This window comes from Calidris pugnax, unplaced genomic scaffold, assembly GCF_001431845.1.
Source record: "Calidris pugnax isolate Ruff unplaced genomic scaffold, ASM143184v1 scaffold175, whole genome shotgun sequence".
In the NCBI taxonomy this organism is placed as follows: Eukaryota; Metazoa; Chordata; class Aves; order Charadriiformes; family Scolopacidae; genus Calidris; species Calidris pugnax.
The window spans coordinates 43,203-70,268 of NW_015090888.1; the positions used below are offsets into that span (position 1 = coordinate 43,203).

At 42.0% G+C, this 27,066-nt stretch overlaps 1 protein-coding gene across 2 annotated transcripts in view; it reads left to right on the plus strand.

Annotated features, from left to right (window-relative positions):
- EPHB6 (EPH receptor B6) overlaps positions 1-27,066 on the plus strand; it is a 78,581-nt gene that overhangs the window by 19,936 nt on the left and 31,579 nt on the right. For both annotated transcript variants that reach the window (XM_014947546.1, XM_014947547.1), the window contains exons 3-4: positions 12,852-12,916; positions 16,258-16,954. In XM_014947546.1, coding sequence (XP_014803032.1) covers positions 12,852-12,916; positions 16,258-16,954 — 762 coding nt within the window. The remainder of the gene's footprint in view (positions 1-12,851; positions 12,917-16,257; positions 16,955-27,066) is intronic.

Genomic DNA, 27,066 nt, shown 5'->3' on the forward strand with positions numbered 1-27,066 from the left:
CTAATTTGCAACTCAGAGATAAGTATTTTTGTTGTGGTGAAAAGACAAAGAGGAATTGTGCATTAGGGGAAGGAAAGTCAGATGATAACTATATGGAAAACTTTGCTTTATTTACTACAGAGTAATCCATAAGGGAGAAAAAAAGCCCATGGCCATTTTGTTGACTCACATATAGTGGAAACTTGAACTTCATGTTTCAGTTTTAAGTTGAAAAATATAGGGAATATCCAGTTTGGTCTTCAGTTTTTGTAAGGTTTCTTAGAAGTTTTAGATGGTGTCTAAAATACATCTTGCCTCTAACTGGAGAGGATTGACTGAGTGGGAAAATCAGTCGAGGTAATTTTTCTTCCAAGTGTTTCTCAGGCATATGAGTTAAGATTTAAACAGTCTGAATGTAAATTACTTTTTTGTCTCAAACTAAGCTTTGTTTGACATTTTCTAACAGGGGAAAAACAATACTGATAAAACCTTACTGTAAATTGTTCAGAAAAGAAGGAGAAGCTGTAGAGAGAGTAAGTAGCCAAACTATTCAAACCATCTTTCTATGCATTATGAAGAGAGCAAATACTTTTCATGCAGAATGCTTTTCAGAAATGAGGAAGGCAGTACCCTTTTACATGACCTAATGGGACTTTAAACCCCTTCATGACTCAGAAGTAAAGAAGTTCTTGTAAGCAATTGAAAATGTTTTTGTTGTTGTTTTTAATACATAAGAAAGAATAATTAGGCTGAGCTTACTTGATACAGATCTACAGATTTGCATGCGCTGATTTCACTAGGAATGAGCATGTCTCTCTAAAATTTTCCAGAAAAAAAACCTGCATGGGAAGAATGAGGGAAAACTGTTTTGGAAACAGAAGACATTTGTAAATTTATTTTTGCTTTGTGGAAGGAAAAAAGATTGCACAAGATTTTTCATTAAGATTTCATTTCCCAGTGTTTATGGCTTTGCAAGACTTCTTTAGGTTTTCGTTTGAGGAGCATTATTTTTGAGCTACATGCTGGGTGAAAAAATAGATTTTTTCCTTTTTCTCAAAAATGCGTTCTCAAGAAATGCACAGAAATTTCATTGCTGTGAGTATCTATATATGTATGTAATTACTGTCTACAGTTTATAATTTAACTTTTTTGTAGGTCAGCCTTTCTGATTGTAAAAGTTAGTGAAGCATAGAATTTAAGAATGCCCGATGGGCTACATTCAAAATAGCTGAGAGCAAGTGATAACTTGCTAATGAAATAGCTCTTACTAGGGCATAGACTTAGATTTTTTGTGGCATATTGGTTTTGCTTTGACTGAGTTATAAATGTTTACAGCTGTGAACACAAGCGGGGCTCATTTTGCAGAACTCATTAAATATGTTCCAAAGGAATGATGTGTTCTGCATGTGAGTGACTGCATTTATTTTATAGCAAGTTTATAGCCTGCAGAGTGGCTGGACAGCCTTTCTGAATATCTTCCAGAAGTTCAAGATAAAGAGGATAATTCTTCTGCTTTGGTAGAAACTTTTTGCATTAAAAGTGTCTCCTTGGAAAAAACGAATATGCAAGCAAAAAGGTTTTGAGGTCAGGCATTCTTATTTCATTTTTCCCCCTATCTTTTCTATTAACTGGTTGTCATTGATTGCTCAAAATGGCATGACTTTGGAGGAAAACAATACTTTCCTCAAAGGTAATCTTTAGAGTAAAAAATACCATTGCCTTTTGTTTTATTATATACAAAGAAAGATTTAAATGGATGATATTTTTCTTCGGGGTTGGAGGGGGAAGTAAAATTAACTTTTTACTTCAGTTGCTAGTGATTCACATGAGTTATTAAAATCCTAGTAAAATTTTCTGTTACGTTCTTCCCAGTTCTTTCCTGACGCTTCCCTGCATGCCAAAATCTTTGCCACATGCTTGAAAGGCCCAGGGCAGCGGTATCTTCTGTTGTAGACGTTCAGAAGGTGAATGGGACTGATATGGATGTGCAGCTTGTTGGTGAAGGGAGGGGTCCCATTGGTCAGTCTCAGCAGCTCCACTTGATTTGTTTTCTCCCATAATAGATTACTCTGTAGTCCCTGTGGTAGGACATGCCCATTCCCAGGTTTGTACCATAGCCCTGTATTGAAGCTGTTCACAAGCTGCAGGCTAACTCTTGCTGCTTGGAGACCAGTAAGAGAGTAGAAGCTATTCATGCTGCAACTAACACTGTTTATATTTGAAGTTAATTAAAACTTCAAAGAAAAGGAACAGCATTCTTACAATATACACTATCTGGGACTTTCAGTGTATGCTTCACTGAAACCTTGGAAGACCTAAGCTCACTTTTTAATGTTTATGGAAAAAAAATTAAGCAGGAAAACAGATAAACTTTAAAAATCACGCTGTACTGTCATCAAAAGTAGCCAGTTTGATGTCAGTGGCAGTTGGATAAGTTCTAGACTCAACAGTGGGTGTTTGCAGAATAAATCCCTTAAGCTGTGAAAGAATACGTATTATAGTGGATTACTAGGAAAGTTGTAGATAATAATTTAATTTGATTGCTTATTCAAAGTGGAAACTTAGCATTTAATGTCTTTTTTTTTAAATTTCCTGATGTCTGCATTTCCTGACATCAGCAGAGGAATTAGTGCGACATGCTAATCCTGGCAGTTTCCCTAGAGCTTTAACAAAAGAATAGGAGAGCTAAAGAGAAAAATACAGTTATTCATAAAGCTTAAAAGCTGTGCTACCTTGCAAAAAGCTGTATTTCCATATCTTAGATCATTTGGCTATAATTTCTCTCTTTCACAGATGGTACATAACTCCTGATTGGGGTGTGAAAATTCCTCCATGAGGATGACAACTTCGATGTTCTGATAGTGTCAGCATTTTGCTCTGACATAGCAAATAGTTAAAAAATATTATACTTTATGGAACTCGCTAAATACATATCCCATTAGCTCCAAATAGCTTTTTTTTATTAATTGCTTATGACTACAGAAGCAATACGGGAACATTCATTGCAGAAATGACTTCAATATACAGATTTATCCAAGAAATTGTCTTATATTAGTAGGCGTATTTTATAATTCTGTATCTTGTTTTTTCATATTAAGTCATAGCTGAACTGTAAAGAAGACATTTTTTGTTGAAGTTTAACTGCAATCTTTGTATTGAGTAGTAATGAACAAGTGGGATTTTTTGGCTATTTTGGATTTTCACTTTCACATCAACTCATTCTTGAAAAATGAAGTAATTGTTACAGTTACATATGTCACAAGCCATTGACGTATTATCTACTTCACCACAGTAGCTGTTTAGTTTTGGAAGAAGTTCTAGTGTATTTAAGGCTTCCCTAGGGTTTCACTGTATTCTATCTCCAAGCAGTAGCCCCTCTATGTACGTGTATTTGTTCAGTTGCATGATAAAAGGCTCCTCTCCCCACACTCAAATGAGCAAAGAGGAACAATGAAAGGCAGGGGAACCTAAATAATGTAATAGAGAAATATGCACCCAGCTTCTCCTGGGTCACACTCCTAGGAGTGTGATCAGCCCACTGAGCAGGAACGGAAGGCATTAAGGTAGGTCAATGGAAGCTCTCTCTGGACCACCTTGCAGATTGAGGGGGGTAACTGCCAACAGGGGCACAGGACTTACTATGGAATGTAGGGGAGATCATTTGGGGCTTCTGCAAAACTTACTGTGGGTTGTTTAGGGGGGAAGCGGAGGTGGTTTGGGGGAGGATGAGAAAGTAGAGAGATAAGAAGCCAGTCATGTGTAAACAGGCTGCTGGTCAGTACGCCTGTCAGGTCTTGATCTGCATCTGATCATCACAGCCTATCCTGTCTTCCTATTAAATTCAATTTTTCACAAGTTACCTGGGTAAGGGGGTTTTATTTTGTGTGCGTGCATATGTGTGCATATGGATGTTTAAATACCCACAACTGGAGTTGAACCACAGGTCATAGGGTCCCATGTGTCGCTGCTGCCAGCAACTGGAGAGCCTGGAATGGATGAAAATCAGGTGTCCCGAACTCAAGTTTGACCATAGGTCATAGGATCTGTGATGCCAGCAACTGGAGTGAGCACACTTATATGAGTGAGTCTGTGATCTGTAGCAAATGCCAAGCCAGACTAGCTGGTTAGTAGAGTAAGAGGGTTGGGAAGCCAGGGAGAGACCAGAGTCAGGGGGATGAATGAGACACCTGTTTGTATGTCTGTGTCTCTGCGAGCAAGACAGCTGGAGGAGCTATCTCCTGAGAGGATTTAGGAAGTCCAGACCAACTATTAGGAAGACCATAAGTTCCGGGGGTTCTTTGAGAGTCCTATCTGTATATTGTGTATCTCTGCGCAATTGGAGGCAGGATGATCCAAGGACCAGCTCCTGGGCAGGCTAATTGGTGCAATTGGAGACAGGATGATCCAAGGACCAGCTCCTGGGCAGGGTAATTGTCTAAGGCCAGGTACTAGAGGGATTCATAGTGCATGTAGCTGTGCACGTGCTTGTATGTGTAAGTGGGGTTCGGTGGAGTGGGGCAGCTCTACAACAACTGGTTGAGGGCCTTAGTGGCTCACATGTCCAAGCGCCAGCAACCTAGCAGAACAAGAATCCAGGGCCAACTGCTGGCCTAAAACCAGTCAGTAGAAGATCTGCAAGGTGTCCTCGTGTGAGTGTGACGGGATGTATCAGTGAGTGAGGGTGTCTGAATACTAGGAACTGGTGTGAGGTTGCAAGCTTCAGGTTCTTATATGCACAGGTGCCAGCAAATGGGGAGTCCTCAGACCCAGAGGTCAGCCACTGGAGACCGAATGGTTAAGAACAGTTATTGCAGGCACATTCGTATTATATATAAATGCATATATATTTCCCACTAACAGACCTTCATCCTGACCATCCAGAAAGGGGAGCAGAATGAGGCCGTTAGTGGTGCTATTTCTGTTTGCATGACTGGTGAGTGTTTCTGTCTGTGTTGATCTTCATGGCTGGCCATTTGTACATGTGCAGTGCCTATGTGTATTTGTGTGTGTGTGCCTGTTGGGAATACCCTCTCAGTCTTGCTATTGGTTGGACCTGGGGACATGGAGCTGCAGCAGCCTTGCTTATGTGAGATTACTGAATTGGCCAACCCCTAACAGTATTTTTGCACAAGCCTGAAGAATTCTTTCCAGCCCTCGTAGCCTTCCTACATGTTCATGTTCAGTGCATGATCATACAAGGCAGAATAAGCCCCATAATATTTCAGTTCTTTTCAAGAAGTCTGTTAAGCCAGAGAGCTTTGCAGCTTGGGGCATTCAGCTGCATAACAAAGCAAACTCTCTGAATGTTACCTTTTACCCTAATGCCCTTTGCATTATCTACCAATGTACGTGTACAATTGGATATACTCAGAATTCAGCTGGACAAAGCCTTGAGCAACCTACTGTAATTTAGCATGGTCTTCAGAGGGGTGTTGATCAAGATGACCTCTATACCTTCCTTCCAGCTTGTTTCATTTTGTGATTCTATTGTCTGGTCATTCTTAGCACCAGCTCCTCATCCCACAGGTAAAAGGATTCTTCTGCTGTCTTCTCAGGATCAACTTTCTTCTAAGTGGCTGTAGTTTACCTAGACTTGGGTTGTATAATTCCCTCTTGCACCACTCTGCTGTTAAGACACTGAGGACAAGTGTTCTTCAATCCAGAAAGCTCTCTCTGCCTTCATGACGTTTGTCCAACGGTCAATCATCCTTGAGTGAATTGTCATCCTCTTGCATCAGGGGAACGTTTTGCTTGTAACACAAGCACTTAACTGTTGTCCTTGAAAGTACAGGCATACATACTTGAAAGTACAGGCATACAGAAATACAGGCAACCAAAATCTGAAAATCAGTAACATATCTATTCTGAACAGCCTGATCTGTAATAGCAACTTCCAATGTCTGCCCAGTTGGTCCTGATGTTGACATTACGGTATAGTGCAGCCCAAAAAATTGGTTTGTGGCATAAGTATAGAGTGGTACTAGCATAAGACTTTGGGGTTTTTTTTCAGCTTTTCTGGCCTGCAAGAACAGAGGACATTGAAACAAGAGTGTAGTTAATTCTGAATTTTGTTTTAAGAGGAGTGTAATGAATTTATTTAACTCTGCAATAAAAAATGATAGGTTTTTTTTTAGTTTAGGGAAGAGAAGTACAGGAGAATCTCTCATCAGCTATTTTTCTCTTCTTTGTACTATAATTGCAGTCTTAAGAAATTGGAATCTTGTTCTTAAAAAGTGTAAGATTAAAGCAGAAGTTCAAGAAGAGTTGTTATAGTTTCATGTGTTTAAAAGCCTCCAGATTGCCCAGATACCTTGAGTATTCCTCATTTTTAATCCATAGTGGAATATTGTTCTGCTGGTACTCTGTGGTCACCGCAGTAAGTATTGTCTCTAGTAGGATCATGGATTGTCCTGGGCCTGGGTTCTGATCTGATATTGCAATACCCTTGATTTTGAGCAAGGTAGAAAGGGGATAAGCCATTTTTCTTCCAGGTTGGTAAATTCAGCTGAACAGACCATTGCTCTCTGCCCTAAAGAGCAGCAGAATACTGGTCTGGCTCAGCACACTGAGGATGTGGAAGGCTACATCAGTACTAATAAAGTAGCAGAGTGAAGGCTTATGCTGGTACGCTGGTATGTAGTCATTCATACTGTTAAATTACAAGCACAGTCATGAAGTTGGCCCATGCCAACTAACCTTCTCCTAACCAGTGCATAGGTCATAGGTTAGGGTTGACCAATGACCATTCCTGAGAGATTGTTTGGATGCAACCATGCACTTCTGTGGGGGTGGAGTTTTTAGACATATGAATATAAGCCATACTGTGCCTTTTGTCCTCAGAATCAGAGAGGAGTCTACCAGCTTGTTGGATTTATGAGTGTACATACAGCTAGTCCAATTGGGGATCTGACTCAAGCCAGCAGGAGAGGGAGACAAAGAAGAAAAATAGTAATGAACTTTTGATGTAGGTCACCAAATGAGATTTATGCACACAACATTCTTGTTTACTTTCCTTATATTTATAATGCTTCCTGACTTAAAATATTCACTGTGAGAGGGGCAATTCTGTCTGCTTCGGGCTGCTTGTATCTGTTCACCTGTGAAATATTCATGTGCTTGATAAAGGTTACCTTGCTCTCCAGTGAGAAGCCGTCTGGAGAGTATGCTTCGTGCTAGTCGTGGCAGAGCCCAGGATGCTAAGCAAGTCTTCTGTATTTTCTCTCTTCTTTCCTTTCTCTCTTTTTATCTGGCTTTTCCATGCCCTGACTAACTTCTCTCTATTGCAGATTGAGGGGGGTAACTGCCAACAGGGGCACAGGACTTACTATGGAATGTAGGGGAGATCATTTGGGGCTTCTGCAAAACTTACTGTGGGTTGTTTAGGGGGGAAGCGGAGGTGGTTTGGGGGAGGATGAGAAAGTAGAGAGATAAGAAGCCAGTCATGTGTAAACAGGCTGCTGGTCAGTACGCCTGTCAGGTCTTGATCTGCATCTGATCATCACAGCCTATCCTGTCTTCCTATTAAATTCAATTTTTCACAAGTTACCTGGGTAAGGGGGTTTTATTTTGTGTGCGTGCATATGTGTGCATATGGATGTTTAAATACCCACAACTGGAGTTGAACCACAGGTCATAGGGTCCCATGTGTCGCTGCTGCCAGCAACTAGAGAGCCTGGAATGGATGAAAATCAGGTGTCCCGAACTCAAGTTTGACCATAGGTCATAGGATCTGTGATGCCAGCAACTGGAGTGAGCACACTTATATGAGTGAGTCTGTGATCTGTAGCAAATGCCAAGCCAGACTAGCTGGTTAGTAGAGTAAGAGGGTTGGGAAGCCAGGGAGAGACCAGAGTCAGGGGGATGAATGAGACACCTGTTTGTATGTCTGTGTCTCTGCGAGCAAGACAGCTGGAGGAGCTATCTCCTGAGAGGATTTAGGAAGTCCAGACCAACTATTAGGAAGACCATAAGTTCTGGGGGTTCTTTGAGAGTCCTATCTGTATATTGTGTATCTGTGCAATTGGAGACAGGATGATCCAAGGACCAGCTCCTGGGCAGGGTAATTGTCTAAGGCCAGGTACTAGAGGGATTCATAGTGCATGTAGCTGTGCACGTGCTTGTATGTGTAAGTGGGGTTCGGTGGAGTGGGGCAGCTCTACAACAACTGGTTGAAGGCCTTAGTGGCTCACATGTCCAAGCGCCAGCAACCTAGCAGAACAAGAATCCAGGGCCAACTGCTGGCCTAAAACCAGTCAGTAGAAGATCTGCAAGGTGTCCTCGTGTGAGTGTGACGGGATGTATCAGTGAGTGAGGGTGTCTGAATACTAGGAACTGGTGTGAGGTTGCAAGCTTCAGGTTCTTATATGCACAGGTGCCAGCAAATGGGGAGTCCTCAGACCCAGAGGTCAGCCACTGGAGACCGAATGGTTAAGAACAGTTATTGCAGGCACATTCGTATTGTATATAAATGCATATATATTTCCCACTAACAGACCTTCATCCTGACCATCCAGAAAGGGGAGCAGAATGAGGCCGTTAGTGGTGCTATTTCTGTTTGCATGACTGGTGAGTGTTTCTGTCTGTGTTGATCTTCATGGCTGGCCATTTGTACATGTGCAGTGCCTATGTGTATTTGTGTGTGTGTGCCTGTTGGGAATACCCTCTCAGTCTTGCTATTGGTTGGACCTGGGGACATGGAGCTGCAGCAGCCTTGCTTATGTGAGATTACTGAATTGGCCAACCCCTAACAGTATTTTTGCACAAGCCTGAAGAATTCTTTCCAGCCCTCGTAGCCTTCCTACATGTTCATGTTCAGTGCATGATCATACAAGGCAGAATAAGCCCCATAATATTTCAGTTCTTTTCAAGAAGTCTGTTAAGCCAGAGAGCTTTGCAGCTTGGGGCATTCAGCTGCATAACAAAGCAAACTCTCTGAATGTTACCTTTTACCCTAATGCCCTTTGCATTATCTACCAATGTACGTGTACAATTGGATATACTCAGAATTCAGCTGGACAAAGCCTTGAGCAACCTACTGTAATTTAGCATGGTCTTCAGAGGGGTGTTGATCAAGATGACCTCTATACCTTCCTTCCAGCTTGTTTCATTTTGTGATTCTATTGTCTGGTCATTCTTAGCACCAGCTCCTCATCCCACAGGTAAAAGGATTCTTCTGCTGTCTTCTCAGGATCAACTTTCTTCTAAGTGGCTGTAGTTTACCTAGACTTGGGTTGTATAATTCCCTCTTGCACCACTCTGCTGTTAAGACACTGAGGACAAGTGTTCTTCAATCCAGAAAGCTCTCTCTGCCTTCATGACGTTTGTCCAACGGTCAATCATCCTTGAGTGAATTGTCATCCTCTTGCATCAGGGGAACGTTTTGCTTGTAACACAAGCACTTAACTGTTGTCCTTGAAAGTACAGGCATACATACTTGAAAGTACAGGCATACAGAAATACAGGCAACCAAAATCTGAAAATCAGTAACATATCTATTCTGAACAGCCTGATCTGTAATAGCAACTTCCAATGTCTGCCCAGTTGGTCCTGATGTTGACATTACGGTATAGTGCAGCCCAAAAAATTGGTTTGTGGCATAAGTATAGAGTGGTACTAGCATAAGACTTTGGGGTTTTTTTTCAGCTTTTCTGGCCTGCAAGAACAGAGGACATTGAAACAAGAGTGTAGTTAATTCTGAATTTTGTTTTAAGAGGAGTGTAATGAATTTATTTAACTCTGCAATAAAAAATGATAGGTTTTTTTTTAGTTTAGGGAAGAGAAGTACAGGAGAATCTCTCATCAGCTATTTTTCTCTTCTTTGTACTATAATTGCAGTCTTAAGAAATTGGAATCTTGTTCTTAAAAAGTGTAAGATTAAAGCAGAAGTTCAAGAAGAGTTGTTATAGTTTCATGTGTTTAAAAGCCTCCAGATTGCCCAGATACCTTGAGTATTCCTCATTTTTAATCCATAGTGGAATATTGTTCTGCTGGTACTCTGTGGTCACCGCAGTAAGTATTGTCTCTAGTAGGATCATGGATTGTCCTGGGCCTGGGTTCTGATCTGATATTGCAATACCCTTGATTTTGAGCAAGGTAGAAAGGGGATAAGCCATTTTTCTTCCAGGTTGGTAAATTCAGCTGAACAGACCATTGCTCTCTGCCCTAAAGAGCAGCAGAATACTGGTCTGGCTCAGCACACTGAGGATGTGGAAGGCTACATCAGTACTAATAAAGTAGCAGAGTGAAGGCTTATGCTGGTACGCTGGTATGTAGTCATTCATACTGTTAAATTACAAGCACAGTCATGAAGTTGGCCCATGCCAACTAACCTTCTCCTAACCAGTGCATAGGTCATAGGTTAGGGTTGACCAATGACCATTCCTGAGAGATTGTTTGGATGCAACCATGCACTTCTGTGGGGGTGGAGTTTTTAGACATATGAATATAAGCCATACTGTGCCTTTTGTCCTCAGAATCAGAGAGGAGTCTACCAGCTTGTTGGATTTATGAGTGTACATACAGCTAGTCCAATTGGGGATCTGACTCAAGCCAGCAGGAGAGGGAGACAAAGAAGAAAAATAGTAATGAACTTTTGATGTAGGTCACCAAATGAGATTTATGCACACAACATTCTTGTTTACTTTCCTTATATTTATAATGCTTCCTGACTTAAAATATTCACTGTGAGAGGGGCAATTCTGTCTGCTTCGGGCTGCTTGTATCTGTTCACCTGTGAAATATTCATGTGCTTGATAAAGGTTACCTTGCTCTCCAGTGAGAAGCCGTCTGGAGAGTATGCTTCGTGCTAGTCGTGGCAGAGCCCAGGATGCTAAGCAAGTCTTCTGTATTTTCTCTCTTCTTTCCTTTCTCTCTTTTTATCTGGCTTTTCCATGCCCTGACTAACTTCTCTCTATTTTATTTTCTCCTAGAGCTTCCATGGGGTAGTTGCATTATTCTTTGGTAAATGGGAGACTCGGACCTGGTTAGAAAAAAAGTTCGTTCTTTGCTGAAAAATGATCTTGTATATTATTCCAGCCTATCAAAGCCATGTTTGAGAATCCAGTGGCAAAATACTGACATGACTAAGTGCAACCCCTGTGCCAGACCGTGCAACTGAGACAGTAACGTGCATAGGGGAATGCCAAGTCCCTCTGCTGTCCACTAGGACAGCCTAGTGGAAGACTAAACCTCAAGGAGGCATAGGCCTTTCACAGATGTTTTGCCACTCCGAAGAGCCATCTGAACTGGGCTATCCTTGAGTACTGAGCTACTCAGCACTTCCTGAGGTTTGTTACGCAATTTTAGTGGGGTTGTGCTTTAGCTTTGTCCAGTAGCTCTTTCCAGTTCTGGCAAGCCAGCCCAGATATTTTGCACTGCTTTTAAAGCAAGAAACTGCATTGGCTGCTTAGGAAGGTCTAAGAAATATATGATCTCCTGTAGGAATATAGGGAAGATCAGTTCGGGGACATCTATGAAGCCTGAGGTCTGGATAAACTTGTTCACTTGATCATCTCTGCCTTAGGATGAGTCTAGTCTTTTCTTTCTGCTCGTTAATGCGGAGAGAATCCCCAGGAGTGCTGATAGGGATAGTGAAGTCAGCAATCCATAATTTGGAAATAGAAACTATTGAGGATCTTGCCTGTGTAAAACATGGGACTATCATATTATTAAACTTTTGCAAGGGGAATAATTGAGCCTGTTTGTAAATGAGTTGGATGTTCCTGTTGAGTTTTCATTTTTTCTGTTCGTTTATGTTGTTTCTTTTTTCTAAACAAAGCAACAAGATGGAAAAATGAAAATTAAAATAAGCAAACAAAAGAGATTGACTTCCCAGAATTTAAGAAAAAGAAAAATTTCTACAGTGTGTATCAACACATGTAAATACCTATCTGATGGAGTCTTTTTCTTCCCCTATGTCCTCACTATAAATGTACACAAAAAAACTCACATGCTTGCATACCAGTATCTTCCAGGGTGGTCTCAGACCTTGACATTCACTTCTGGAGAATACTATGTGTGTAGCTTGCACTGTCACAATATCTTCTGTATTTCTTTGTACCTGAACAGAGAGTAACATCTGCAACAGCAGTCAAGTCTAGTACCTGTCTCCAGTGGTAGATTCAATAACCATATTCAATAAATGGAAATGCAGACTAGTTGGGGGAATAAACTAGGCCTGTGAAGTTCAGCATATACCCTGCTACTGAGCAGTATAATGCAAGGACTATTTAATACTGATTTTCTGATAAAACTGGGACTTCTACGCAGACTCTCAGCCTAAGGTCCAGCACCAGAACAATGCGAATCCATTACAGGATCAAGTGGGTCATCATCTTAAACTCCTGCAGAAATTTAGTTCCAGAGCTGAAAACAAAAGTGTCTTGGCCTTGTGCCCACATTTACACCTGCAAATAAAACGGGCAGCCATGGTCCTGAGGAGACTAGCATGCATTCATATAACTCATCTCTCTGTCCCACCCTTTCCTTTCCAAAAAGAGAGTGGCCTCATCTGTACTGCTTATTAAGATAAGTCTGCTCCATGCTGTCAGTGCGATTACACTTTGCCTTGGGAATTTTTTGTCTGGCCAGAATATTGCCAAGCAACTTGCTAACCATGAGTTAGTATGATTACGTGCCCAGTGCCTCTGTGCCTGTCTTGGTCCTGCTTAATTTACTAATACGGACATAGCCTGTCAAACTCAATTTCAGAACATGAGTGTATGTTCTGAATGTGTGGAAGCCCTCTACAAGACGTGTTTGGGTGTTGTTTTTTTTCAGAGACAATCTTGTGAGGGACAGATGAGATTTTAGTCTGACTTGGAAAAGCACAAAACATGTTCTTTTTAAACTTAATTTTTTTTAACTATAAACAGAAATACTCCTGGATACAACTGGAGAGACCTCAGAGATTGGCTGGACGACACACCCTTCTGATGGGGTAAGCATTTCCCTTGTCCTCTTCTTAACTGCACCTCTGCTGGGAAGGTGTGCATGTGTCTTATGAAGGGAAACTGGAACCAGTGAGATTTGTTTTATGGATGTTGTACGAATGAACAATTTGAACATGTTATAGCGTACAAATCCAGATTGGTAAGAGAGGGATTACTCTCTATCTCTGGGATCTCCAGTATCTCTGGGATACTATTGCCACATCCTTACCCTGTTCTTTCCACCCTCCTTCAGAAATACTCATGAGGTCTCCTGCCATTCTTTCACACAGACTAAACAGAATAGAATAGCATAGAATATTACAGTTGGAAGGGACCTACAACAATCATCTGGTCCAACTGCCTGACCAATTCTGGATTGACAAAAAGTTAAAGCACGTTATTAAGGGCGTTGTCCAAATGCCTCTTCCAACACTGACAGGCATGGGGCATCGACTGCCTCTAGGAAGCTTGTTCCAGTGTTTGACCACACTCTCAGTAAAAAAATGCTTCCTGATTTCAATTCTGAACCTCCTCTGATGCAGCTTTGAAACATTCCTACATGTCTTATCTCCCACACGGAGAAGGGATCAGCATCTCTCTCTCCATTTCGCCTCCCTGGGAAGCTGTAGAGAGTAATAAGGTTGCCCCTCAGTCTCCTTTTCTCCAAACTAGAAAAATCTAGTGTCCTTGGACACTCCTCATAAGATATTCCTTCCAGCTCTTTCACCAGCTTTGCTATCCTGCTCCGGAGATACTCAAGGACCTTGCCATCATTCTTAAAGTGTGGGGCCCAGAACTGCACACAGTACTCAAGATGAGGTGGCACCAACACTGTAGACAGTGGGATGATCACCTCTTTTGACTGGCTGGTGATGTTGTGTTTGATGCACCCCAGGATGCCGTTTGCCCTCTTGGCTGCCAGAGCACAATCCTGGCTCCTGTTGAGCCTGCTGTCAACCAGCACTTCCAGATCCCTTTCTGCAGGGCTGCTCTTCAGCCATGTCTCTTCCAACTTATACTTTTGTCTGGCATTTCTCCATCCCAGGTGCAGAATCCAACATTCATCCTTGTTAAATTTCAGCCATTGATGATTGCCCAGTGCTCCAATCTGTCTAGAATCTTCTGCAAGGCCTCTTGTCCCTCAAGAGAGTCAACACCACCTCCCAGTTTGGTATCATCAGCAAACTTGCTAATGGTGCATTCAATTCCTGCATCCAAATGAAAATACTGAACAGAACTGGCCCTAGAAATGAACCCTGAGGAATGCCGCTGGAGACTGGTCACCAGCCAGATGTGACCCCATTCACTACATCCCTTTAAGCCCTGCCCTTCAGCCAGTTCTTCACACAGTGCATTGTGTACCTGCTCATTCCACAGTAGGACAGCTTGTCCAGAAGGATCCTATGAGGGACAGTATTAGTAGCCTTACTGAAATCCAGAAAATCTACATCTACTGCCTACCCTTCACCCACTAGGCGTGTGACCTTATCATCGAAGGATATCAAGTTAGCTAGACGGGACTTTCCCTTTATGAATGCATGTTGACTGTACCTGATGATTGCATTGTCCTTTAAATGCCTTTCATTAGCATCCAGCATGATTTTCTCCATAATATTTAGAGGTATTTTGGTTAAACTAACAGATACATAGTTTTCTGGATCTTCCTTCACACCCTTCTTGTAAATTGGCTAGCTTCCAGTGAACAGAAAGGTTGCCCAGACTCCCGAGACCTTTGGTAGATGATTGAAGAGGGTCCTGCTGTAATATCTACTAGCCCCCTTAGTACTCTGGGATGAATCCTATCAGGCCTTATGGACTTGTGAATATTCAACGGATACAGCTGGTTTCTTAAAATTTTAGTGCCCACAAAGGGAATGTCACTGTTCTTCATCTGTGGTCCTCTGACTCAGGGGACTGGGCAGTCCAAAGTGTATCAGTATTATTAAAAACTGAGGCAAAAAAAGTATTGAATGCCTCTGATTTTAATTCATCATTATTAGTCAAGTGACCATCTTGAAGAAGTGTCTGGCCACTGTTTTTTTTAGACCTCCTCTTGCTATTAATGTACCTTAAAAAGCCTTTCTTGCTGTCGAACACAACACTGACCAGTTTCAACTCTAATTGAGATTTGGCCTTACATGTCTTCTCCCTGCATATATGAACCACAGCTCTGTAATGTTCTTGCAATGCCTGACCTCACTTCCAGAGATCATACAATTCTTTTTCCTTTTGAGCTCCAAGAGAAGTTCCATGATCAACCAAGAAGGTCTTCTGCCCCACTTGGTTGACTTCCAGCATGTTGGAATTGCCCACTCCTGGGCTTCTAAAGGTGGTTCTTAAAAACTGAAGATCACTCACGGACTCCTAATCCCTCAAAAGCTGATTCCCAGGGGACACTGCTAAGTAGCTCCCTGAGTATCCTAAAGTTTGCTCTCTTGAAATCCAGGGTAGAGACTCTGCTGTCCTTTTTCTCATGTCACTGAAAACTTTAAAATCAACTATTTTGTGATCACTGTGGCCAAGACAGCCACCTCCCATCACATCTGCCAGAAGTCCTTCTTTATTCACAAATAGCAAGCCTAGGAGGCCATCTTTCCTGGTTGGCTCACTGAATACTTGTGACAAGAAGTTTTCTTCCACAAATTTCAGCAACTTCTCAGACTTGCTTGTCACAGCAGTATGATATTCTCAATTGATGTCTGGGAAGTTGAAATTTCCCATAAGGACAAGGTGTTACCAATTCTGTAAAGCTAGTTGAGAGGGTAAGGAGAAGTTTCTCTTAGAGCTTCATGAAGTAAACTGCTTCCACCCCTCCCTGTCCCTCCTTTGTGCCTTCTTCCTGGCACAGAACAGATACTGGACCTGACCAGTGGCCGTGCTGAGTTGCCTTGAGTGCATCACAGGTGGCAAAGCACAGATCCAACTGTATTAAAGTTGGGTATTAGAGACTTCTGTTTTAATGTTTTTTTCCAAAGAACAGTGTCTTGTCTGTCTCGTTTGCGTTATGCGTCTTGTCTCTGGAGATAAGAAATAGGGAAATAGGATGGAAGAAAGCATGATGCTGATTGTAAGATTCTCAGTTGCCATGTGACAGGTTTGCATTAATTATGTTTTTTTGTCACAACATTTCTTACTTGCAAGCTTCAGCAGCTCTTCTTTACAGGGTCATACTTTGTCCTGTCTGGAGTGCTGTGCTGCACGTGCCTTCAGCAGGTTCAAATTTTGTCATAGACATGGCAAGGGCAAGAAGAAAGCCTGTCTTATATTTTTGTTGCAGCTGAACACTGAATTCCTTTTTTTTTTTTTTTACTATTTCTTCTTCCTTTTCTCTCCCTTGTATCCATTATAGTGGGATGAGGTTAGTGTCCTGGATGACAAGAAGCGCCTGATCCGAACCTTTGAAGTCTGTAACGTGGCTGAACCAGGTCAGAATAACTGGTTGCGAACTCACTTCATAGAGCGACGCGGAGCCCACCGAGTCCATGTCCGCCTCCGTTTCTCAGTGAGAGACTGTGCCAGCATGCGCACTGTAGCCTCGTCTTGCAAGGAGACTTTCACACTCTACTACCACCAGTCAGAGGCTGACATAGCCTCTCAGGAACTGCCAGAGTGGCGTGAGGGCCCTTGGACCAAAGTGGATACTATTGCAGCTGATGAAAGCTTTTCCCAGGTGGACAGCACTGGGAAGGTGGTGAAGATGAATGTTAAAGTACGTAGCTTTGGGCCACTCACCAAGCATGGCTTCTATCTGGCCTTCCAGGATTCGGGAGCCTGCATGTCTCTGGTGGCAGTCCAAGTCTTTTTCTACAAGTGCCCAGCTGTGGTGAAAGGATTTGCCTCCTTTCCTGAAACTTTTGCTGGAGGGGAGAGGACCTCACTGGTGGAGTCACCAGGGACATGTGTGCCCAATGCTGAAGAGACAAGCATGACTGGGTCTTCAGGTGTTCGGTTGCACTGCAATGGCGAAGGGGAGTGGATGGTGGCCATTGGGCGATGTACCTGCAAGGCTGGCTACCAACCCATTGATGATGAACGAGCCTGCCAAGGTGAGAGTCCCTTTTTCCCCACCCCTTAGGCAGCCACTTCTTTGTTGTAGTGGTAATATTTGGCATTTGCCAGAAGTTCACAGAGCTAGGAGATGAAGTAATTTCTCACAGACAATGGTTACTAGCAACCTCTTCTGACACTTTTAGCACCTCAGAATGGATTTGGAGCAACCACTTCTTGGTGCTGAGAACATGGTTGGAAACTCCACTCGGGCCTTAATTCAAGCTGCCACCAGACGCAGCCTGTTAGGCTACATATACAGAATTAGCAGGAGTTTTAAGTGGCCAGATCTAACATTGTTTCACTTTACAAAGAGGCAACAGTGTTAGAGGGGTGATGCCATATGGGGTTGAATCCAGAGCTAATACACTCTATCTTCCTAACTAGTTTGGACCCTTTTGCTAGTGTTCTTGGAAGTAGCGATTAAAAAACAAAGAAAGGAGAAATGGCAGCATCCTGGTCATGAGACAGGGAACATGCAGCAGGGATTTATGAACTTGGCTCAATAAGAATAAACAGTCGTAATGGTATTATCACTACCTCTAACGTGCTCTCTGCACCAGACCCCATGGTACTTTCTGTGATATGCTTGCCGGAGGCAGTAGAATAAATTATGTATCACCCAGTAATGGTATTGTGCCAAAATCTGATCAAGTATGAACACCCAGTTGAATGTCATGATGGTGTTCCTATCTCAAGCTAAAGACAGTTCATTAGACCAAGCTGCTTATGTTGGTTATATAATTTTGTGTGTAGTGTTCTTCTGGTGCTTCCTTGGTTTTAATATGTGTCTACTCAAGATCTCTCAGCAATGTCAAGTATTGTTGCACCACACCTAGTACTCTAAAAAATTTAATGTGGAACCCAGTTTTGGCTGCAGACACAGTTTTAAAGTTGGATTGCAATTTATTCAAATAGGAGTCCAACTGGGATGCTGAGGGTACAAATGTTGTGGTTAACATTAAGTGCAAATGCAATGGATAGTTAAGGGTTGTCAATATGTTACCTTAAATTCCTCTTTCATGGAGTGATTGGGGTCATGCAAAATAACTTTTTAAAAATACAGTTCATTGTGTAGAAGATTTACAAATAAATTAAAATTGCTAAGTGCTTTTTATTTTTTTAAACTTTGAGAATGATTAAAAGGTGGGTACCTTTTTATCCTGCTTACCCTGAAGGAAATGTAACTACATTGATATAGAGTTGCTCCTGAGACAGAAAGCTCTGGTGGACATAGAGGAGCTCTATACAACACTACCTTCGTTGTCTACATCAGTAGCATGACTAGTTCACAATCCAGGTAAACAGTCAGTCAATAATTTAGTATCAGATAGTAGTGTTAAGCACCCAAAAATAAGAAAATTAGGCTTGGCAAATAAAAATAGGGATTTTTTAAAAATCTATCTTCCCTGTTTTGAAGTGTTCAATGAAAGCTGACAACACCTTTGCAGCCCCAATATCGCAGAAGCTGGAGATAGATGAAAATGGTAAATATTTTAAGGAATAACTGAAATAATGACAGTCTATCAAACTACAAAACACTGTTCCCATCATTTGCTTCCTGAGATTCCATGAGCAGCATAGAACAGCCAAAGACAACCAAATAGTGAAGCTTAATGTTAAGAAGGTATTTTTTCTCCTCATGAACTCCTCTGGCTTGATCACCATTCATGATTTCTTCTCCTCCTAACAATATGTTTCTGTCCTGTCAGAGTTGCGACATGTTCAGCTACTCTAGTTTTTCCCTTGCTTGGTGTTTCTTTCTGTGGAATCCTTTCCAGGACTTCTCTGTATGTTATCCCTTCCTAAGAACAGAAGTACACTGTGATAGAAATGCTATAGTCTTCTAGATGAAATATAGAACAAAAGCAATAGGCCAAGGGCAGTTTTCTAATGATGATCCTGCAGAGTTCCTCTTAATAAGACTGAAGAATGAACCAAGGACAGCAAGGAGAAGCAATTTTCCTTCTTATACTTCAGCAGAAGAGTGTGTGGGCATTGCCTTCCCCCTCACCATATGGAAGCCTGTGGAGTCCTTCCTGGACCAGCTGTTACCTCTTTATTTATAACAAAGAATCTGACAAGAACCATTCTGAGCAGACAGATAGCAAGCCTTTTTTTTTTTTTTCCTGCCCCCTATCATAAGTTAAGATATTTTCTTTCATTAGTTTCATAAGACTACCTGCTCTTTCTTACTATATGGCCAACTTCTCCAGTTAAATAGGAGAGTGAAATAGCATCCTTTAGTAAGCCCTTTACGTGATGTGGGATATGGTGTGTATGGGATTCACTTGTGACTTTATCCAAGTGAAGTATCTCATGTTGAACATTCAGAAAGGAGTTAGGGACCATAGCTCCTTTTTCTTTCTGTAGATGTATACACACAGGGTACCCTGCTTCACGAGGTTTCCTGTAACTCAAAGTGTTTTTCCATATAGAAGGCTGGAAATGAAAAGTTCTAGGTGATCATGCCATCCTGTGCTACTGATTCCCAAAATTCTGGACTGATTGGCTGTTCTCCTAGGTCTTTTCTCAGATTCATTATTGAAAACAGCTGTTACCAGATTCCATCCCTACAAAGCATTTTACAATACAATGTGTTTCTTGGGATTCACTGCCCACTGCTTATCATCACCTTTCTTGCTAAAAGTCACATGGGATTTAAGTTACCAGATGCTTTTGAAGATAATACTTAGAATTCATGACTGAGACATTTTAAAAAATATTTCAAAAATGACAATGTGGAGAAAAAAGAGAAGAGAAATGACTACTTGATAAAGTGCTAAGCAGACTTCCAAATGAAGAAGTGAACTCTTAGGTTGAAAAATCAATGAAATGGAACTAGTAATTTAATAATACAGAATTTATCTTTTTTCCTTTCAAGTCAGATGCAAATGAATTCCAAGTCACTTCTCCAATCAAGTTCCATGACTGTTTTTCTGCTCAGTCCCATAGCAGTATCCAATATGATTTTTGTCCCACAATGCTGAAAACGTGCCATCACTGTATCTTTATACCCTTACATTTGCAATTACCCTCCAGCTACCCACCAGCTGTTTCTGTAACTCAGAGGACTGACTCTCTCCCTTTATCCAGCTTTGATGTCTGAGGAAGATCATGGGACTGTAAGACAAAAACATAGGTGGAGCCATACTTAGAAAAGGATGGAGTGAAGGAAACTATTTCAATCACGAGGGGGGCAGGTCTTTGCATCCTTGTTGAAGTCCCCTTGTTGGACTTGGACTGCTGATTCCCTTGTTGGGTATCATAGTGTATTACACAGCAAGATTCTGGTAGTGGAAAGTCTGATGGGGTGACCTCTGTGGCAAGAGGGCAGGGGATATTCCATGCCAGACATAGTTTTTCCAGACAGCTAAGCAACAAACCCACCATAGGAAAGAAATGAGATGATTAACTGTGTGTAGCACCTTGGTACAAACATATTTAAGAAGGGGCAAAAAACACCAGCCATGGAAAGGGAACAAAAAGAGTGAGAAATAGGAGAGGGAACGCAAAGGTCAGAGAAGAAGGAGAGGAGATACTCCAGGCACTGGAAGAGATATTCTCTAAAGTTTGTGGAAGAGACTATGCCAGAGCAGATATTCACACTGCAGCCTGTGGAGGATCCCACGCCAGAGCAGGTGGCTATTTCCTGAAGGAGCTGTGGCTCATGGAGAGCCCACACTGGGGTAGGGAAAAACTGAGAGGGAAGGAGTGACAGAGGAAAGTTGCACACCCAGTATCCTACTCTGTGATGCTTTGGTGGAGTAGAAGTGTTTGGAGTGCAAAGAGTCGAGTTGAGCTTGGGAGAGGGGGGAGAAAAGGTGTTGTTTTAATGTTTGGTTTTATTTTCTGATTATCCAAATCTGTTTTAATCAGTATTAAGTTAAATTAATCTTCCCCAAGCCCAGTCTGTTTTGCCTGTGATAGTAATTGGTAAGCAATCTCCCTGTCTTTATCTCTACCCACGTGCTTTCTCATCCTATTTTCTCCGTATGTCTTGCTGAGGAGGGGGAGTGAGAGAGTGGCCGAGTGGGCATTTGGCTGTTTACCAAGGTTAACCCACCACACGGCTACTTCTCTCTTCTTTCTCTGAATGTTTCTGAAGTATTGAGGGAGCAACAGGTCTGTAGTTGGCTCTTCTGTAGGATGTAATTGGCTTTTCTGTAGAATGCAAGGGTGTACAAAGAAGAGGATTCCATAAAATTCCCCATGTCCGGATACCATATGTAGTCCCTTCTGATAGCAGAAGTACACACAGCTGTATTACTGATAACTACAGGAGCTAGTAACTGTGCACGCAGTTGAGGACTGTTTGAGAGCTCATTTTGGAAGAATATTGCATGATTATTTTTGCATTATTAAAAGATGCCCTACCTCACCAGCCTAGATAAACTATTTTCCTGTGTGAGGCTAAGAAAATGTTAAGATTTATGTTAAATTGTAAAAAAAAAAAAAAAAAAGGCACAATAAGCTCTTCTTAAATGTTAATCTCTTAAAGATGCTTCCTTTAAAACCATAGAATAATTTACATCACCGGGACCTGTGGAAGTCATGTGCTCAACCTCATGCTCAAAGCAGGACTAAATTGGGTTAGATCACTCAAGGGCTATTCTAGTCTAGTTTTCATTATTCCTAAAGATGAAGATTCCACGATGTCCAAGGGCAACTGTTCCAATGTTTGACAACATCCATGGTGAAATTTCTTTTTCCTGTATAGAAGGAGATTGTAATAACAGATAATTAAAACTTGTGTCTGTTATGTCATGTTCTATCACCTAGTGCCTAGAACTTCTTCATATCCTCCCATTAGGTGCCTGATGCCAGCTGTAAGTTTCCTCCCTTCAGCCTTCTCTTATTTAAAATAAACAAACTCAGTATCTTAGCCTCTCCTGAGTATGAGCTTTAACTTCAAGGTAAACTTACAGTTGATAATAACGTTTGTGTTTTTTTTTTTTTCCTTACTTATTGCTCCTTTTATTAGTTTCTCCAGTCTTAGTCTGCTACATGCACATACATTTTGGTGCTTTTCAAGCAGTTTGCTGCTTTTCTTATATTCAGTGGTTCCTCTACTCATATTCTGTCCTTTCCCTGCACGAATCTTTCCTCTCTTCTTTTGCCTTTTTTTTCTTCACACAGCCCATTCTTTGGCAGTCTTCCCAATGTATAACAAGCTAGTAATTGCTTCAGCTCCACCTCTTTTACCTAAAAATCACTTACTCAACTGATCTTCTATCAACAGTTCAGCAGGAAACAGTTCTTAGTCACTTCATTTATTTCATCGTAATTGATTTGATGCTCTCCCTTTCCATTAAAAAAACCCCCAAAGCCACACTCTTCTCTCCTTATATTTATTTCCTTCATTTCTCATTTCTTCATCTCTTCCCCACCTAAACAGTTGTAGAAACCATGAAACTCTGGATCAACCTAGGGCCCTATCGCCTCACCATGCCTTGCTTTGAACTCTGACTGATCCCACCTTATTCAGAGTAAGATGCAAGATACACAGCAACAGTCACTGTGGAACAGCCTGCCCCAGTGAGAAATGACTTCCGATCACTACAAGCTAGTCATAAACTTGTATCTGGGGGAAAAGAAATCCAGTGTTTTATCAAAAAGTTACTTAAATATTTTTTTTTTTCTTTTCTGGTGTGTCTTCCACTTGGTAGTCATGCCATCTTTCGAGCATTATGAGACAATAATAACTAAATCATGTTTCTATGGTATTATCAATTATTAAATCCTTTCTATCATCCTGTTCTCTGTAACTGCTGGGCTCTGTTCCTCTTTGCAGTCAATTCAGTTCAGGGTTTATTCTAGTAGTGCCTCCCATTATCTAGTTAAAACAAGTGGCATGGCCCATACCAGTTATCTTCTCTTGCCGATCTCCATGCCGGTTCTGCTTTCCCTAGAGTCATTCTCATTTGAGGCCCTCTGTAGCTCTGCACATCCAGTTTTCCCTAGGCCTCAAATTCAGCTGTGGCCATCCATCCCTCCCAGTTGGACTCCAGTGCCAGCTTTGACAGTCTGTTCATTTTCGATACTCTCACATCTAGTAGCCATTCTTGCTGCCCCGCAGTACCACCTGGGAGCAGAACTCCCATATAAGAAACAGTTCACTTGTCTCAGTCAAGAAGAGAGCAATTTTATGCTCTTCCAAATGTCTTAGAATCATAGAATCATAGAATTGTCTAGATTGGAAGGGACCTTAAAGATCGTCTAGTCCAACCATCAACCTAACTCTGACCAAAAAAAACCCCCAAAACAAACAAACAAACAAAAACAAACAAAAAACCAACCAACCAAACAAAAAAAACCCACCACCACTAAACCATATTCCTGAGGACCATGTCAACCCGTCTTTTGAACACCTCCAGGCATGGTGCCTCAACCACTTCCCTGGGCAGCCTATTCCAATGCTGGATAACCCTTTCCATCTTCCTATGTCCCAGATCAGTTCCAAATCATATCTGGGTACAAAAAGTAATTGTCACCTGTATTGCATTCCCTAAAAACACTGCTGGGTTTACATAAAGCTCTGTTGAAGTTTCCAACTGCCCTTCTTGGTCCTTCCTCCTTTGGTGAATGTTGTTTGGCTCTCAGAGTATTTCCTCTCTGCTCTTATTGTCCAAGTGAGCTTTTCAGTACCTCTTTCTCTCTACTACCTTCTTTGGTTCTTGGTCTGTCCCCTACCTCCTCATTCTCATTTTCTTCACACACACCTCTTCCCCCATGATTCCAGCACTTTTTTTTTTGCTGGTTTTGATATTTGTTATTGTTACAAGTCTGTCAGAAACGGTTCCTCTGGCCTCCCGGGTGGAATTTGTCTCCAGTGAGCAGTCAGGCAAATACAGGCAAGGCAGGGGTGAGTGTTGTAGAGGGGGAGCTGAGGAAAATTGGGTCAGTGTCTCTGAGATGAGCTGTGCCCAGCTGAACTGTTGTGACATTCTGACACTGTGCCAAGATATGAAAAATGACTGAGACAAGCTGAGAGGAAAGCGCTTGCGCACTCCGAACTCTGCCTTCTTCTTTCATAGTAACCTTGACTTGATGGGAGGTGGCAGCTTGCTCTGCCCCCTGAGGTGCTAGCTCTGCAACCCTCTGTCCTTGCATTCGATATTGTGAATCAATGTTGTGATTTTCTGTGTTTTCTTGGAAAGTACTGGTGCCTGGGGGATGGCGAAGTTGTACTATTCCCAGTGACGAGGCCTGTGGCTTAGCTGGTGTTGGTGTTTTGTGTGAAGCTGTTCTGCAGGCATACGATAGAGGTGTTTCAGAAGAAGATGCTCTTGTTAGGCTTTCTCTGGGATGGTCCTGAAATGGTAATGTTCCCTAAGAAAAACGTGCCAGTCCTAGTGCTGGAGGGCTTGCTTCAGCTTGGGTATTTGTCTCCAGTGAGCACAGTAGTCATCTGCAGAGATTGTAGGACCACAGCAAGTGGACATGATGCCATGACCTGCAGTAAGAAGGGAATGTAGGGTACACAAAAACTGAAAAATCTCATGGTGTGAAGAAAGGGATCCTTCAGAAACAAATGAGAGAAGGATTCTGTCTGTGTGTGGAAAGACAACCCTAGGCTCACTGTAACTGCTGAAATAAAAGGAAGTGGCTTTTGCCTATTTAGATAGCCAGGAGATTTTTTCTCTTTCCTCTGGACTTGACCTTTGATATACTATTTATAGAGTCACTCAACTGAGGCAATGCCAGGAAAAGTTCCATGTCATGGGAACAGTTATTGTTGCCATCTGTGGGCTAAAGTCCTGAGTGCAGTGAGCTAGCATATCTTAGGAATTTTTGGAAAGGGATAAAGGTGTTCGTGAATGTACGCAGCTCCCTGACTGGATGCAGAGGCAGGGGTCAAGGTTTAGATGGAAGCAGAATGTGTGTGACGGCTGCAGTCCCTGCCCATGGAGGCCATTCTTCAGCTACATGTAGGCCAGTTAGTGTCCATTGTAGACAGTCCAGCCTTACTGGCCAAATTGCAAATGTGAAATACAAGGAACTACAAATATTTGGTCATTGTATTTTTCTTTTTTTTCTTTCTTTTTTTTTCTTTCTTTTTTTTTCTTTCTTTTTTTTCTTTCTTTTTTTCTTTCTTTTTTCTTTCTTTTTTTCTTTCTTTTTTTCTTTCTTTTTTTCTTTCTTTTTTTCTTTCTTTTTTCCCCAGCTATATTTTCATTAGGACATTAGGAAGGTGGAGAAGATGTGAATCATGTTTAATCACTACAAATCAGCTTTGATTGCAGTATGCTGTATGGTTTCATTTTGCTGTTTTTCTGCTGGAAGTAGACATACCCAGGGGCAGAATGAGAGTTTCAAATCATGATCCTTTCTCTGTATCTGCCATTTTTCCTGGAAATACCAGCATGACATTATAGGTTTATGTAGTGATTCACTTTTTTCACTAGACAATACAAAAATAATCACCATGGAGAGATATTTCCTCCTAAATTGCTCCAGAATTCCACTCGATAGTTCTTCAGTGGCCATTTCTGTCATGTCAGTTGAACTGAGCAGGTAAGTCTCTTCTTTATTGCCTTTTTTTTACACTTTTTCTGTCACCTTTAAACTCTCTTCTCAGGTTCCTCCCTCGGAGGTTACCTGCCAATCTTATTCCCATTTCATTTCTAAATATTTGAAATGAGATGTAGCCTAAAGTCAAGAACTTCCCTTCATTGTCCCCTGTCCACCCACAATCATGTATGCAGTGAAAGATCTGGCAGTGGGGAAGCCAAGACCACAGGGATCTATCCACAAGTTTTAATGTGCATATATTCAAGGGAAATCACAGAATAGATGAATGTGGAAGAGATCTTTGAAGGACATCTCCAATCCCCTCTGCTGAAGCAGGGTCACCTTGAGCAAGTTACTCATGGTCACACCCAGAACACTTTTGAATATGTCCAAGGAGAGAGACTGTGCAACCCTCTGGGTAGCCTACCCCAGTGCTCGATCACCCTCATGGTAAAAGGTGTTTCCTTGTGTTCTCTGTGTTTCAGTTTGTCCCCATTGCCCCTGGGCCTGCCTGTAACTGGCACCACTGAAAAGAGCCTGTCTTGGTCCTTTTTGTGTCCTCCCCTCAAGTATTTGTGCACATTCATAAGAACTCTGAAGGCCTTTCTTCGCCAGGAAGGACATCCCAGCTGTCTCAGCCTCTCATCTATGGGAGATGCTCCAGTCTCTTAATTATTTTTGTGGCTGTTTACTGGATTCTCTTCAGTATGTCCATGTCTCTCTTGTACTGGGAAGCCCAAAACTCAACACAGGACTCCAAATGAGGCCTCATAAGAACTGAGTAGAGGGGAAAGGTCACCTCCTTTGACCTGTTGGCTAATGCAGCCCAGGATACCATTAGCTGTCTTTGCAGCAGGGGCACATTGCTGGCCCAACTAGATGTTCACCAGGACCCCCCATGATGCTTTCTGCAAAGCTGCTTTCCAGGTGGTCAGCACCCAGCATATACTGGTTTATGGGATTATTCCTCTCCGGGTGCAGGACTGTGCAGTTCCCCTTGTTGAACTGCATGAGGTTTCCTGTCAGCCCATTTCTCCAGCCTGTTGAGGCCCTCTGGATGGCAGCACAACCCACTGGTGTTTCAGCCACACCTCCCAGTTTCGTATCATCAGCAAACTTGTTGAGGGTGCAATCTACCCCATCATTGGTGTCATTAGTGAAGATATTTAACAGTATTGGAGTGGATATGGACCCTTGGGGTACTCTGCTAGGTGCTGGCCTCCATGTAGACTTGATTTCACTGGTCACCACCCTCTGGTCTCGGTTGTTCAGGCAGTTTTCAATTAACCTCCCCGTCTGCTCATCCGGTCCATACTTCATCAGGTTGCTTATGAGGTTATTATGGGAGAGAGTGCTTAATGTCCATACTATGTTCTCCATGTGGATATTCTTGTTCAACGTGTTTATCAATGACCTGGATGAGGGGAAAGAGTGCACCCTCAGCAAGTTTGCTTCATGTGCCTGGAAGAGGTTTGCAGATTAGTTGTTCCATCATTTTCCCAGGAATCGAGGGGAGTCTGAGCTGTCTGCATTTGCCTGGGTTCTCCTTCGTGTCCTTCTTGAATACAGGAGTGATGTCTATTTTCCTCTAGTCATC